We start from the raw sequence: 16,656 nt of genomic DNA, 5'->3' as shown, positions 1-16,656 counted from the left end.
AGTGTACACGAAAGAACAGGCAGCTCAAGAGAGAAATTTCTGTAGTTTGAGACTGCTTTCCCAAGGAGGCATTGGTTTTATCAGTGGTCCCTGCAAAATGCTTGTGTGAGCTGTTGAGTGTTTACGCCCTTGGAAGGGTACATTTGCTTCAAAGAAAGCTGTGGCCTTGACAAAGGGGGGGCGGGGGGCGAATTAGGTAGGTGGGGAGGCAAGGAGAAGCCCCCTATGAGAAGACATTGTCAAGCTGCACCTTTTCCTGTTCATCAACGGGGAAGGAAGACTGAAGCAAAATAGAATGGAATGAGAGGGCCTTAGGAGCGAACGCTGAGGCAAGCTACAAAGATTCCTAAGAATCAGGAAGCACTTTGGAAGGCAGGTGATTCCATAGGGAGGAGGGGGAAGGGTGACTGGGAGAAGGCTGCAGACTTCTTAGGCAAAAAACTGGGGTGCTGTCAGGGGGTAGGTCAAACTGTAGGGTGGTTGGGTCAGAACTTGGGGTTGGAAAGGGTGGTGCAAAAGGGCAAACTGTCAATAATGCTAAAGGGAAGGCCACAGGGCTGGGAGAGAAAGGCCAGGAAATGCTAAAGGACCGGCCACTGGGCAATGGGTTTAGGGAACACCGGGAGGGGCACACGGACAGCGAACAGAGGGAGGGCCCGGCAAGCACTGACTTTCCCGCAGCACGAAGAGGTCCGTCTGCTTGTCGGAGTTGAGGTCCCCGAAAGCCGCAAGGGTGCCCCAGGCCTCGGCCCCAAAGAGCTCGGCCGTGACGTTGTGCAGCGCCCGCGCTGGGACCGGCCCGACTCCCAGTAGTGCAAGCCCCGTGAGGAGCGGCGACAGGAGCGCCCAGGAGCTCGGCAGCCGGCCCGCCGCCGCCATGGCAGCCCCTCGGCCCCCGCCCGCTGGCCCAGCGCCGCGCTTGACGGCAGCCGTAAAGCACCGCGTTACCGGCCGAGAGAGTGACTAGCAGCCCCGGGACGCGTAAGAGCCGCTGCCGGATCCTTTTTCTCTCTCCCACTAGGGCTGCCCTTCCGACGCTAAAAAGATAGTGGAGCTAGGGTGAAAGCCGCCCACACGCTCACTTCCGGCAGGCGCGCCTCCCGACAGTGTCGTGCGGGGGGCGTGGCCGAGCGGGCATTGCTGACAGGCGGCCCCGGGGGCGGTGGCCAAGGCGGCGGCGGGAGCGCGATGGCGGGGGCGGCGGGGCTCACGGCCGAAGTGAGCTGGAAGGTCTTGGAGCGAAGAGCTCGGACCAAGCGCTCAGGTTTGGCTGGCTGGGGCGCCGCCCCCCTCCCCGAGTACCTGGGGTGGTGCTTCTCCTCAAGCACCTTGGTGGGAGGCAGGCGGGGGCCCTGGGAATGAACCTGTGCCCCGAGTTCTCCCTTAGAAACAGTTGGCGGCCCTGACCTTGCTTCTGATATCTTCATCCACCTCTAAAAATTAGGTGGTGGTGCCTACTCCATTGTGTGTGTGCCCCCGACTCTATTCAACTTATGATCCCCACTCGGAAAGTAGGCAGCGGTCCGGACTTCCCTTAGAGTCTTCTAACTTAAAAATCTGACGGCGGCACATTCCTGGGAAAGGGAATGTGTCCTCCCTGTGAATGTTCTCCCCAAAAGTCAGATAGCTTAATCAGATCAAGTCAGATGTAACTACGATCGGGCTGCAGAAAGCCGGCGTCTGCTCCTTGCCTTATGTCTTATATCCCTTTTACATTCCCACAGGTTCTAAGCAGTAGACCTGTCATCTGTCTAGCAGAAATTGAAGGAGACTGGGCCTCAGATCTTGAAGTGCATAGTTAGGGCTCAGAAGGAAAAGGGGCTCCTTAAGTGGTTCCAGGTTGTGTGGTTACCAAGCCAGAAAGCGTAGAGGTCAGAAGGTGCCTTGCAGGCAGTTTTAACAGTTTCAAGTGTCCCGAACTGACTTGTTCAAACTGCAAGTCATGACTTGTGGCATTATCAGCACTTGTGGCTGATGACTCCTAAAAGCTGGGATTAAAACTTCCCGTATTCCTGGCTGGCTGGATATAATCTTGAGCAAAAAGCATGTACTTAAACAGGAAAGGTGGAAGGCAGAATACAGGTTTTCAACTAAGGAGCTTCCCTTTGAAGAACTGCATCATTGAGGGGGCTGTAGTGTGAAAGGCCTTAGCTAGGAAAATTAACTTTGCACTTGCATTGATATTAAATTATTTTCGGCCGGATGCGGTGGCTCATGCCTGTAGTCCCAGCACTTTGGGAGGCCGAGGTGGGCGGATCACCTCAGGTCAGGAGTTCGAGACCAGCCTGGCCAATCTGGTAAAACCCCATCTCTACTAAAAATACAAAGCTTAGCTGGGCGTGGTGGCGGGCACCTGTAACCCCAACTACTCGGGAGTCTGAGGCAGGAGAATTGCTTGAACCTGGGAGGCAGAGGCTGCAGTGAGTGGAGGTCACACCACTGCACTCCAGCCTGGGTGACAGAGGGAGACTCCGTTTCAAAAAAAAAAAAAAAAAGGAAAAAAAGAAATTATTTTCTCAGCTAATATGTCCCCCTTATGTTTTGGGCTTTTCCCATTTATGAAGTTCTTAGTTGTCTGTTGTGCACATTTTTTTTTTTTTTAATTTGGAGAAAGTAAATCTAATTTCTGAAAATCTAATTTCAGAAATCATACACCCAACATTCTGTTTTTTATACCTTACAAAAAGTTGAGCTTTATTTACTCAGAGTTATAGTAAAATTACCAACTGTGAAGTATGAGGTAATTTTTTCAAAAAGTAGTCCTTAGTACTACTAAAAATCAATAAAGTGACTTGGAATAGTTAGATGTATTTGTTTCACACTTTTTCTTAAATTGTTTTTGAGTCATATAGAAATACTGAGTTGGCTACTAACAATGTGGCTATCTGGATATAAAAGTGTTATTGGATTGGTTATATCTAAACAGAGAGTAACCGGAGTTTTCTTACAGGGACCTGAGTACTGCCCCCAACATATATTTTTGCAAGATTTCTCTTTTCCTTTCATAAGCACGTAGAGTTTATTTTCTTCGTTAGTCTTTGTTTCCTCTGAAATGCATGCCATTAACAGTAAGCTTTGAAAACCTTACTTCTCTTTTCTTAGCTGAGAAAAAAAATTTTAGTGTTAACTGTTGTTGAATGCAGTTATGTAAATCCACTTTTATATGCAAAGTGCATAGTATCAATGTTGAATGTTCCTGTATGTTTACATCCTAGTAGTAAAAAGAGATACCACTTGAATTTATTACTCCAAATTAGTAGTTAAATTTGAGGTTTCAGATTCTTATAAGTATATGAAGTACAGATGATAAAGTTAGTAACTCGAGTTAAAAACTTCCTGTGTCATTAAAAGCAATCAACTTGATTCTGTTTGTTACTTTTAGAAGAATATATAAATGGAGCTTTGTTAGAAACCGACTAACCTGCCTGGAGCATAGAGTCCTCCTCACAGAGTTCTGAGCATTGTTACATAGTAGCATAATTACTTCACTGCACAATAGAGGATACTACTTTTATGTAATATTTAATAAGTGGATATTATATAGTTCCTGACTCATCCATATGAGCAAGTGTAATTTATCAAACCAAAGAAAATCACATATTCAAGTCATAAAAGAGAAAATAAAATTATAATGATCCTCAGTTACTGCCTTCGTTGTGCACTGCATCATGTTAATAACTGCTCACACTGCTTTCAATTAATTTAACACTGATTGCTTCTAACCTTTACTAAACAGTTTTAAAATTGCTGTAGCTTAGCCTGTGACGCTTATGATTAGAGCCAACAATTTGAAATGGCCTGCTCACCTGATGCAGTCGTCTCTTCGTCTTCTACTTTCTTAAGGTCTGGTAAGTGTTGTAGACCCCAAAAGGGTCACTTGGTAATTTTAAATACCTTTGTTTCTGACGGTTGATTTCACTATAAGATATCATTATGTCTTTATTTCTTGTTTGGTGGGCCCAGGCCTGAGTACCAGGCTGGTGTTAGGTTTAACTTTACATTGTGTTTTGAATGTGGCCTATTGTGTTCTTCTCATGTGGGGTTTGAAAAGGACAGAAAGTGGAGTGCCTGCCCTGATACTTGCAAGCTGTTTGAGCAGAGGCAGTTCCTCAGTGTCTGGGAGCTCCCATTGTCAAATGTGCACATAGTGTATTTCTTAAATGATTTTTGTCTTCTTGCCACAAAGGAAGTAACTTTTACAAATTAGGAATCTTTGGTCAACATCCCACTTATCTATTCTTCATCAGCTTACTGTGAAGCAGGTTATTAGTATATACGTTTTCATAGACAGGAAGCGACTTAACCCAGGGAATATTTTAAGGACATGTGCTTTGGCCTTTATCCTGTGCCATCCTGGTGTAAGGGCTGGAACAGATGTTGGCACAATGGCTCTTTGACCGTTGTGTTGATGCACTCCTTTGAGAGCTGGATGAAAGCTATGGAATTGCTCTCCAGATGTGTGCACAGGATTTTGAAAACAATCTGAGTGATTCATGGACCCAGACATGATTACCTATGCATTCCCATTAGGAACTAGGTCTTTGGATGTATTCAGTCTCACTTTAGGGAAGAAGACACACATTTCGTTAGGTGGCCACATAGCTGAAATGAAAACTGAAACATTTAGAGCACTTTTCTGTAGTTATGGCTTAACTTGGGCCATTTAAAACCTATTATGTGCTAGAAAACCCGGAGAAGGCTGCTGGTAAGAGGCTACTTTTTCTATAATGCCTTTTAAGCAGAATATTTCAAGCCTCAGGACTCACGAACAGGCAAATGTGAGATGAGCACCCCCAAACACAGTGAAAACTCCTTGGCTTCACCATAGCCTTTCAGAAGTGTTTCTCCCTCTTCATTCATTTTCATTTATATTTCAAGTCCTGTTCTGGCAAGATAGAGGAGGAAAATCTTGAAGAAAATAAATAAGAAATAGCTTAAGGAAGAATCAAACAGGAGAAAACAAAAGCTCTTTAAGGAACTAAAATGATTTCTATCTCTGGGTGTCATCTGCTAAATGAGAAAATATTATATGTAACAATGCCAATTGATTTCTGATTATTTGAACTAAAAGAACAGGAGGACATATATCTCTAGACTCTGCTTTCTTTCATTATAAGCACCGAGCTCTGTTTTCCATCTTGGCTTTTCTACTAAGAATTAAAGTGGTTTTAAGCACTAGCAGAGTCATTCAGTAGTAATGGGGAAATAGAATGTTTAAAGACAGCTTTTATGCATCAACAGTCCTGAAAATTTCTAAACCCAAGAACTGTGCTTTAACATTACATAGAGTATTTGAAGGCATATACAAGAAGCTTTTCCAGTACTGTATCATCAAATTGAAATAGAATGCACCAAGAAACAGACTAGAAAAATATCAAACTTTAGTGTTATAATCCGTTTTAAAGAATGATTCTTTATAAATTACTTTCAGTGTTGACACTTTTTTGGGAGTTCATCTAACCAAAACTTACTAAAACTATAAAGACACACTTAAAATTTGTATCTGTTAAAATAATAAGTACCATTCCTGCTGGTGTTTAGGCTTAACTTTGCATTGTGTTTTGAATATGGTCTGTCGTGTTTGCGTTTAAGTACTCTGAGTGGTTTGCATTTATAATTTCTTATTTAGAAATACTCCATTTATATTGGAAATGATTTGCTTTCCCCTATTGTAGTTCTTTAGACATTATCTTTTAGGCATATGTTTTATTGTGCGATTTCATTTGACAATTATTTTAAAGCATGTCCTTGCTTCACAGCTGAGCTTTTCATTGGTACTTTGGCCAGAAACTATCCAGTATTGCCAAACGTGAAAGCCAGTAGTATCTTGATTTTGAAAAATTCATTTTCAATGTACCTGCATTGTTTTATGTATTTTAACACTTCATATTCCTTTTGGATATGTTTCTTCTTTTGGTTTTTTTCTTTGTTTCTCCTCTTTATGGAATTTAGCGTGAGTCCTATATTTCTGTGTGTGCATACTTGAGCTGTGCTCTGACTGCTAATGTACTAGTATTTGCTGCGGTTGAAAGAAATTTGTTTTGACTGCTTAAACTGAAAGAGGGATCTAGATATTCAGGTTTTTCTTTAAAGACCTTTGAAGTAAAATGTACAAGACCATGAATTTATAAAGAAATTCAACAGCCAAAATAAGTTAAATAATTATTAGAGAAGGAATGTAACATTCAATACCTTAGATTGCTTCCATTTCTTATGTGGCCACTACGGTTATATTGAGTTAGCAGAGTTGGTCAGCTGTAGCAATCACCTTGGCAATACAGTTCAATTACTTGGAATAATGGTTATAGCATATTGTGATGTGGTAAGAAACAGCTTGGCATTTTTGCTTTTATTCTTAAATGACAAAGATAATTTAAGAGATTATTCTTTTTTATAATGCCTCATGAGCTTATCTACCTTGGCTCCCTAAGTTTAGCAGGCAGCTGATAAGTGAGCTTCAACATAGTACTCGAGTCTTTTCATTTACTTGTTTCTCTTTATGTTCTTTGATTAACTTTCTTTTGTTAATTTAATTTGATGGGCAAATCAGTACCTGTTAAAATTTTATTGTATATTCTGGGCAAAACAAAACTTTGAATTGTATATGCCTGACATTGTGTTTTTAAGGAATTTATATAGCAGCCTTGTTTTCAGTTAACTAATCTAACCGTCAACTAGTCAAAAAGATGATTCTTGTGATTGGAAGAGAACATAGGCCCAAGTCTCCTGGACTCTTGTGGGTTGTGGCCTCCTTTAAGAGCCGAATGAAAGGGTGTACATTTGGTGTTCACCTACACCTGGGTCTGATTCAGGCTCTATTGTTTACTACCTGTATGATCCTGAGGAAGCTATATCTTTTTGAGATTCAGCTTCCTGCTTTGTAAAAATGATGTTAATAAAACCTACCTGGAGAGATTATTGTGAAGATCAAACAAGATGTTATATGCAAAACACCTGATATTTAGTAACTGCTCAATAAATTTTAGTTATCTTTCCTAAAAATATGTGTCTTTAAAAATATTGCTGATGTGTAGTAAAGACTAATGACTTATATACAAAAAATATGATTTCTTATCTCTCTCTCTCATTTTGATATGTATGCTCAAAATAGCCATTTTAAGAAAATCTGTCATGCTTAAATACAACTAGCTTGAATCAGATTACTCAGAATTTAATATTAATAGAGCTGTGTTATTTAATATGGCCCATTCCATTTTGTAAATTTAGCTCTTATTTTACTCTATGTCCATCTTATTTTTGTCAGTAATCACTATAACTCTAAAGAAATTGTTTCTGACAGTTTCCATGGAAACTCCTATTAGATAGCAGGTAGAGCAGTTGTTATTTTATGTGTACTTAAAAGATATTTTTGTCTCAGACATGCACTGGGCTCCCTTCATGTAGGATGGAATTCTCAGAAGCACTCCTTGATTGTATCCTACTTGGAACTCTGACCTCTTACTAGTACCTGCCCTGTAATCTTATAAGATTTAGGAAGTAGAGGCCATATCATATGACTTAACCCCCTTGGCATGAATCTCATTGACCCTCAGGCTTACTCTCTTTCTGTGTCATATTGCCCAGCAAAAATGATGCTTCACATTTCATAAGTGAAGTGGTTTCATGAAGAGCGCAGCAGCTTGTCTCACTGCTTTAGATTATCACCAGTACTCACATTGTGCATTCTAAAAGCTATTTTCCTCATGCTGTTTTATCTGCAGTGTCTTATGAAATCAGAGAAAGAGTAAGAGGAACTCCCTAGAATTCCTGATTCTGATCCGGGTACCTATGCACATTTCCAAATGGATATATGATGGGCATTTCAAATGTAACCGAAACAAAACAGAACTCTTATTTTCTACTCTTACTCTTATCCCAATTATGTTCTTCCTTAAATATACTTTATTTCATTAAACTAAACCATTATTCTTCCAGTTACTCAAGCTAAAAATACAGAGGTTATTCCTCTCTTTCCTTCAACCTTTTTATTCAGTTAATCTGTAAAACCTTTCTACTCTACCTCTAAAACATATACCAAATCTGTTTTTCTCCAGCTGTACTCCTACCTCCCTAGTCCACTTTTATCTCTGGTCTACACTACAGAAATAGCCTGATTTCCTGTCTCCTCATTCCTACCTCACTACAGTCTGTTCTCTGCCCAGCAGTGAGATAGGTCTTTAAAAATGTAAGTCAGCTCATGTTACTTTCCTGCTTAAAGCCCTCCCATTGCATCTGTCATTATCTTAGCATAAAATCTACATTCCCAGGCTCACACCTATAATCCCAGCACTGTGGGAGGCCGAGGCGGGTGGGTTACCTGAGGTCACAAGTTTGAGATCAGCCTGGCCAACATGGTGAAACCCTGTCTCTACTAATAATACAAAAAATTAGCCAGGTATGGTGGCGTGTGCCTGTAATCTCAGCTACTCAGGAAGCTGAGGCAGGAGAATCGCTTGAACCCAGGAGGCGGAGGTTGCAGTGAGCTGAGATTGCGCCATTGCATTCCAGCCTAGGCAACAAGAAGAAACTCTGTCTCAAAAAATAAAATAAAATAAAATAACTAACTAACTAACTAAATAATAAATTCTACATTCCCTTCCCTTGAATGACAAAGTCCCAGGTGACATGGCTTTTGCCTGCCCCTCTGACCTCCTCACAGAATGCTCCTCTTCTTCTCCACTGCTATCATTGGGTCCATAAGATGCAATCTCATTTGCACTTTAGGCTCTCTGTAGTGTAGCTATTTAGGCTCTCTGTAATAGCTATTTTCTCTGCCTGGAAAGCTTTCTGTACTGCTCTTAGGTAGCTTGTTCCTTCTGGTTGAGTTTTAGGTTATCGTCTTAAATGTAGCCTCCTTAGAAAGGCTTTTTCTGCCCACCCAATCTTAAGTAGCCCCCAGACACATCACTCTTAATTTTAATTCTCTGTAGTGTCCTTATTATTAGGTAATTTTTCCCCCTTAGTTTTCCTGTTCATCTTCATCCACTAGAATATAAGCTATATAAAAGCAGGGACTTACTTGTTTTGTTCACAGCTGTATCCCTAGAGTCCAGAAGAGTTCTTGGAACATAAAAAATGTTCAGTAAATCATATAGTATATATCACACTGGAGACTGTCCTTCTTTTGAGAGACAGTGTCATAATGTGGTTATTATATGGATGTTAGACTCATACAACTAGGCTCAAATACTGGTATTGATACTTACAAATTGTGTGAGCTCAGTAGCAAAGACATAGAATCAACCTAGGTGCCCCAACAACAGTGGGTTGGACAAAGAAAATGTGGTACATATATACCAGGGAATAATTCGCAGCTGTGGAAAGAATTAAATCATGTCCTTTGCAGCAACATGAATACAGCTGGAGGCCATTATCCTAAGTGAATTAACACAAGAACAGGAAACCAAATACTACTGCATGTTCTCCTAAGTGGGAGCTAAACATCGGGTACTCATGGACATAAACATGGCAACAATAGAAACTGGGGACTGCTAGAGGGGTGAGTGAGGAAGAGCGGCAGTGGTTGAAAAACTAACTGTCGAGTTCTTTGTTCACTGCCTGAATGATGGGATCATTCATACCCCAAACCTCAGCATCACGTGATACCCAGGTAACAAACTTGCACGTGTACCCCTAAATCTAAAACAAAATTTGAAATTATTAGAAATAAATAAACAAAATGTTTTCCCCCAAAATCCAAACAAATTGTGTCAACTGTTTTGCAGTTAATTTTTTGTACTATGGAATGGAGATAATAGTATATTCCTCATAAGTTATTTTGTGACGATGAAGTAATGTCTAGGAAGTACCTAGTGGTGGTAGTAGTAGTACTAATGATAATAATGATTTTTCATGCTATGATGATAGTGACAACTTTTTAAGCAGCTAATCTTTATTGATTACTTAATGTGTTACAGGTAGTGCTTTACATTTAAATCTCACCGAAGTCCTCTTTTGTAGGTGTTATTACTGTCCCCTTTTGAAAAACTCAAAGCACAGGAAAGTAAAGTAACTTACTTAAAGTCACCCAGACAAACTCTGGCAGACCCTATTCTCCTAGCCACTGCTGCCTTCCTTCTCTTCTTCATCTACAGTGCCTAGTACTCCATAACTAAACAACGGTGGTTACTATTGATGTTTTCTGTTCTTCTTTCATTCATTTCTAATTAACTGATGTTTATTGGACCTCTCTGATGTAGGAAGTTTGTAATAAATAATACTGGTTGAGAGAGCTAATAGCCTGATGGAATTTATACAGAGCTCAAGGAGACCAGTGCTTTTGTATACATTCACTATGTCTCTCTCCTGTACTCCTCCCGTTGTTTCCTACTGAACTTTGCTACTAGAGCCATCACCTCTCCTTGTACTATCTCCCTAGTCAATGCACACTGTTGTTGCCTGGGTGATTTTTCTAAAATGAACTAACCCTTAAGTGGTTGCTTATCTCCACTCATCAGCTCTCTATCTCCTGCAGGGTTGAGGTAGGGACTTCAAGGAAAGGGAACTTAAAGTGATCTTTAACTCCTAGAAATAGGAGTCAGTGGAGAAGTTGGGGTAAGGAGGGCTCTAAGCTGAGGATCGTGGGGCTAGATAGAGCTGGGTATTTAAAGCCTACTGAAAAGGCCATTATGGGTAAAGCATTGTGAATGACAGGAATGGGTGAGAGGAGGGGCTGAGATGGGCAGGGCCTTGGGAGCCTTGAAGATGTTTGAATTTTATTATAAATGCAAGGGAACGTGAACATTTGAAGCAGTGGAGTTGTAAGGCTAGATTGGTATTTTATGATAATTCTCTGTTATGTAAAAATAGACTGGAAGGTGACAAAAAGGCAGGGAGCAACCTCATGGCAGAAGCTGTGTGTCGTATAGGTCTATGTTTAACACACGGCACCGTGCTGGGTGCATAGGGACACTCTTGAGTATATCATCATTCTGGATTCAGAAGATGTGGCCACCTTGATTATGCATTAGAACCTACATATCTCTGACTCAATAAACTCACTTTTGGAGGAATATTCCTGTGGCCCATTTCCTGTTAAGTGAGAAAAAACTAACTTTAGACAGTGAGTTTATTGAGTCAGAGATATAAATGGTAGGTAGGTTCTAATGCATAATTTAGGTGCATATATACAAATATAAAATGTATATGTGCGACAAGGTCAGGAGATCAAGACCATCCTGGCTAACACAGTGAAACCCCGTCTCCACTAAAAATGCAAAAAAATTAGCTGGGCATGTTGGCAGGCGCCTGTAGTTCCAGCTACTTGCGAGGCTGAGACAGGAGAATGGCATGAACCCAGGAGGCGGAGCTTGCAGTGAGCTGAGATTGCGTCACTGCACTCCAGCCTGGGTGACAGAGCGAGACTCCATCTCCAAAAAAAAAAAAAAAAAGTATATGTATGAAATATATGTGTGTGTATATATAGTAAAATCTTAGATACAGTTAGTTTTATGTCATTATGCTATTTTGTTTTCACATTTTAAAATGGCATATTGACCATTCTATTCCGAGGAATAGTCTGCAAAGCTACACAAGGTCCTTGATTCTTTGCTTGATTCAGGCAGAAGGATGCATTTATACATTAATTTACCTCTTAAAAGATAATAGACTTGTGGAAAATATATGCAGTTAGGACATATCTTTTATTATTTTGGGACACATCTATTTTCAAATCCCTGTTTAGAAAACAACTGCCCAGTGTGGTGGCTCATGCCTGTAATCCTAGCACTTAAAAAGACCAAGGCAGGTGGACTGCTTGAGCCCAGTTTGAGACTACATGACGAAACCATCTCTACAAAAAATACAAAAATTAGCCAGGTGTTGTGGTGCCTGGGATGGCTGGTTGGAGGTTGTGGCGGGAGGGATAGCTTGAGCCTGAAAGGTTGAGGCTGCAATGAGCTGAGATCGCACCACTGCATTCCAGCCTGGGTGACAGAATGAGACCCTGTCTCAAAAATAAATAAAAAGAAAGCAAGTAATAGAAAATTGCAACTGCTTATATTACGTATTTAGTCTTGAAAATGCTTTCTGATGGTTCATTGTAGGTTCTAGGATTTTCTTTTTTTTTTTTTTTTTTTTTTTTGAGACAGGGTCTTGCTCTCTCACCCAAGCTGGCATGGAGTACAGTGGCACTATCACAGTTCACTGCAGCCTCGGTCTCCTGTGCTCAAGCATTCCCTTCTGCTGGGCCTATAGGCGTGCACCACCATGCCTGGCTAATTTTTTTTTTTTTTTTTTTTTTTTTTTTTTTCTGTAGAGACAAGTCCTCACTATTTTGCCCAGGCTGGTCTGGAACTCCCAGGCTCAAGCACTCCTCCCGACTCTGCCTCACAAAGTGCTGGGATTATAGGCATGAGCCACTGCACCTGGCCTCTATAATGTATTTTGAATACATTCATACTTGTTTTCATTTTTCTTCACATTAGGCCTTGGTTGCCTTGATTCGAAATAGTTTTTAAAAGATGAAAAAGTTGTTGCTGTTTTTTATTTTGTTATTTGTTACCTTTTTTTTATAGACTTTATTAGTTTTACCAACAATCACATGATTATTAGTCCATGAAAATTTATTCTTTATATTTAACTTCTTGGTTTTATAGCTTTCTTCTCTTTCAGTTCATATTTCACAAATTTTCTTGAGGATGTGGGTTTGTGTAGATGAATGGATGTGACCTAAACATTAAGTGATTTCCAACAGCCTTAATGAGAATTTTTTAAATGTTATTTTTAATTGGCAAGTAGTAATTATAGATATTTACAGGGTACAATATAATGTTTCGATATATGCTTACAGTGTTGGATAATTAAATCACACTAATTAACAAATCTGGCCCCTCACATACTTACTATTTTTTCATAATGAAAACATTTAAAATCTACTCTTTTAGCAATTTTGAAATATATAACGCTTTATGATTATAGCCACCATTCTGTGCAGTAGGTCACTGAAGCTTTTGCCTCCTATCTAACTGAAATTTTGTACCCTTTGGTCAACATTTGAGAATCTTGTGTAATAATTGAAATTTGTCATTTTTAGACATTCTGATATATGTCATATATGCTCTTTTTTCAAAATATATACCATTGATTTTTCATTTGTCATATAAAATCTTTAAAAGTTTATTGTTTTACTCCCTTTGTTATCAATAGCCTCACAGTGTTTACATGGCCTTCCTTTTTGGCCATTTAAGATTCAAGTCTTGTAGCTCAGGACTGAAATAGGCACCCGACATAGAGATGAACACTTATGCTGTTATTTGGATTATAGATCAAGTCTTATTGCTAAAGCTGTGGATGGAGACTAGGAAGGACAGACACAGAGTCTGAGATTGGGCTATTGAGCTGTGGATAGTTCCTCTTCATACATACTTTAGCTTCCTGGTATGTTTTGAAAATATGCTCATCAGGTGCTTAACTTGTATTCTTTATTATATTTCTGTCTTCCCCCAATAGTTGAACCAGTGAAGAATTTTCTATATATTAAAAAAATGTGGTACATTTACTTTGTATATTCACTTTGGTTACATTAACTTTGTCAGCTTGCTTGTAAATATCTGATGATTGATTAGTTATAAATCAACAATATGTCAAAAAGAATTCGCTTGTTGTGACTTCAGTCAGGGGACTATTTCCTCTCTTTCTTTTTTTTTGAGATGGAGTTTTGCTCTTGTTGCTCAGGCTAGAGTGCAATGACGCAATCTCAGCTCACTGCAACCTCCACCTCCCAGGTTCAAGCGATTCTCCTGCCTCAGCCTCCCAAGTAGCTGGGATTACAGGCATGCGCCACTACGCCCGGCCAATTTTGTATTTTTAGTAGAGGCAGGGTTTCACCACATTGGCCAGGCTGGTCTTGAACTCCTGACCTCAGGTTATCCGCCTGCCTCGGCCTTCCAAAGTGCTGGGATTACAGGTGTGAGCCACTGCGACCTGGCTGTTCCGTTCTTGGGGTTTTCTGCGTACAGGACAGCTTATTGCTTACTTTTTATAATTCACATCTAAACTTTTAATGGCTTCTGATTTAGGATGATTTCAGTCTCATCTTTTTTTCCCTGCCTCCTAAATATGTTTTGTCGTGAATTTCCATCTTTGTAACTAAATGGGAGTCAGGCAAGTCTAACTCTTCAAAAATTAAGGACAAGAGACTAAACCTTTAAATTTACTGTGATCTTTGATTTTAAATATTTTGATTTAAGTGTTTACTGATACATTTTGAAGATGGAAGTTGGGACATCTCAAGTTCTAGCATGCTTTTTCTTTCTTTTTCTATCTCGGTAACTTGACCACAGATCTCGATGTCTTAATAGAGGCAGCCTTATTATTTCCTCTGTCCTTAAGTAAAAACAATATGTTTAATAAGTTTTGAGTAACAGAACCTTCTATGGCTAAATGATTCCGAAGTGGGCATCACTCCTAGGCTTTGGCCAACTTGATGCTATAGATTTGATTAGGGGACTTCATCTGGAAATTTGTAGTGAGAAACCTGGATGGACCTCTAGAGAAAATATACTGTGTATCATAAGATTTTGCTAAATGTAGGAAATAGAACCATGCCCCATTTGGTGACATTTTTCTTATCAAATTCCCATGCTTCCAAATAACATTTAAAAATACATCTTATTTTTAAAATAATTATTAAAAAAATCTTAATTAAACAGCTTTATTTGGTATTGGGGTAAGCATTGATAGAGAGTGTTAATCATTTCTATTGATGTTCTTCCTGCTTTGACAGTTTTCCTGTTCAAATGGAGCCCCTTTTAACTGTGGCTTATATAAACATGTTGATTTTATTTTTAGAGTCAGGATCTTCCTCTGTCTTCCAGGCTGGAATGCAGTCGTGCGGTCATAGCTCATTGCAGCCTTGAACTTCTGGGCTCAAGTGATCATCTTGCTTCAGCCTCCTGAGTAACGGGGACTACAGGCATGTGCCACTACGCCCAGCTAATTTTTTTTTTTCTTTTTTTGGAGACAGGGTCTTGCTGTGTTGCCCAAGCTGGTCTCAAGCTCCTGTCCTCAAGCAATCCTTTTTTCTCAGCCTCCCAAAGTGCTGAGATTATATGAGTGAGCCTTGATTTTAAAATGTAAGGCCTTAACTTTCATTAGTGTTAAGCAGATTTTATGTAGTCCACTGATAAAGTAGTTTTCATGATAAATATCATTAATATAGAGGCTTTTAAAATAAAAGCGTGTTTTCTTAACTTATGTATTTCTGAGGGAAATTATTTTTGTTTTGTGGAATCTTTTTATATGAATTTCTCTCTGTACCCATTCAGAGATCCTCTTGGTTGGTTATCTGTTTTTCGTGGAAATACACAATAAAGCCCAATTAATTTGTTAATACCCACTTTATCCCTATTCTTAATAGACTTGTAGCTTTGATAATAATCATTTACTCAATGACCTCAAGGATAAAAAGATCTATCAGGATATAAGGTTTTAATTATTATAATTTGAAGAAATAAAAAAACTATTTAAGGGTTAGAATTTATCAATGCACTCTTTCTCCTGCTCTATTTCATTCTTATTATATTGATACTTGTACCTAAGACCTATACCAAATTTAAGTCCTTCTTAGGTTTTTAAATTCTACTATGTAAATATTTCTTGAATATTTCCTTCCTTGTGCATTACTGGTGTCACTGTCTTAATTGAAGGCCCTAGAATGATTGTTTTTACCCAAACTAGACTTTTATGCCTAGGGCTTACTCCCTGTCTTACAGTCCTTTGCTCTGCCAACAGATATATCTTTTAGAGTTTGGATCATATGATGCCCCAGTGACTCTTCAGTATCTAAACGATAAAATGCACACCTGGAATCTGCTGTTCAGCATCCTCTCTATTAGACTTCTGGATACCTGTCCAGCCTCCTGTCTTCCTCACATTCTCTGCTGCAATGTTATTAATGTACCTGGCAGTTCAAAAGTGGGTCACTCTCTTTCTGGCTTCTGCACCTTTATCATGAAGTTCCCTCTGTAAGCTTGGTGCACTCCATAATCTTTTATTCTGCTCCAGTGATCTCTTGTTTTTACATATTTTCTGACAACTCCCTTCTCTGCATTTCACGTTTCAATTAATTGCTCTGCTGGTTCCCATGACATTTTGTACAGGCTTCTTTTAGCTCTGATGTCACTACATTGCTATTAGGTAATTATATATCTTTCTTCTTTACTAGGCTATGAAATCCTTCAGGTCACCAACAAGATCTGTTGCAACTTTGTATAGCCCCTGATGCAAGGCTTGGTGCTAGGGACTCAATGTTGAATAAGAATACAAGTTGAATGAATTAATTAATCATGTTAGAAGAATTAGTACAGTTTTGGTTCAGAATGAACTTTCTAGCACTATGTGTTGTCTAATAATTTAACCTTTTTACTCGGTGAATAAGATTCAATTTATTTATTTTCCTGCAGGTTTTGAATAAGAACATATTTTCATAGTAAAAAAAACCTTTTACTGTCAACTCCAGAAAGGTTCAAAATTCAGGCTCATAAAATAAATGTAATAAATAAAATAGTGACCTAGGTTTATAATAGCTTTATGACATGGTGAGGGCACTTTTGATTTTTCTCTTAAACTGTGGGCAGCATCTCCAAGGCCAAAGTATGTGGCTCTGATTGCTTTTGCCCCTTGTATACAAACTTTGAGCCATCTCTGTGTACTGAT

The 16,656-nt window shown here is 39.4% G+C and overlaps 2 protein-coding genes across 4 annotated transcripts in view; one reads left to right on the top strand and one right to left on the bottom strand.

Moving 5' to 3' along the window:
• The window catches only part of ITFG1 (integrin alpha FG-GAP repeat containing 1), a 292,961-nt gene extending 291,746 nt beyond the window's left edge, over nucleotides 1-1,215 (bottom strand). Inside the window, exon 1 of the mRNA XM_050773867.1 lies at nucleotides 672-1,215. Within this exon, the coding sequence (XP_050629824.1) occupies nucleotides 672-879 (208 nt within the window). The 5' untranslated portion in view covers nucleotides 880-1,215. The remainder of the gene's footprint in view (nucleotides 1-671) is intronic.
• The window catches only part of PHKB (phosphorylase kinase regulatory subunit beta), a 237,259-nt gene continuing 221,739 nt past the window's right edge, over nucleotides 1,137-16,656 (top strand). The window contains exons 1-2 of one of the 3 annotated variants that reach the window (XM_050773865.1): nucleotides 1,178-1,264; nucleotides 3,737-3,848. In XM_050773865.1, coding sequence (XP_050629822.1) covers nucleotides 3,794-3,848 — 55 coding nt within the window. In that variant the 5' untranslated portion in view covers nucleotides 1,178-1,264; nucleotides 3,737-3,793. Of the gene's footprint in view, nucleotides 1,265-3,736; nucleotides 3,849-16,656 lie in introns of all 3 variants that reach the window. The other 2 variants (XM_050773864.1, XM_050773863.1) reach the window with 2 other exon arrangements.

This window comes from Macaca thibetana, chromosome 20 (assembly GCF_024542745.1).
Source record: "Macaca thibetana thibetana isolate TM-01 chromosome 20, ASM2454274v1, whole genome shotgun sequence".
NCBI lineage: Eukaryota > Metazoa > Chordata > Mammalia > Primates > Cercopithecidae > Macaca > Macaca thibetana.
Note: the sequence above shows the minus strand (reverse complement) of the source record. Positions and strands in the feature narration are given on the sequence as shown.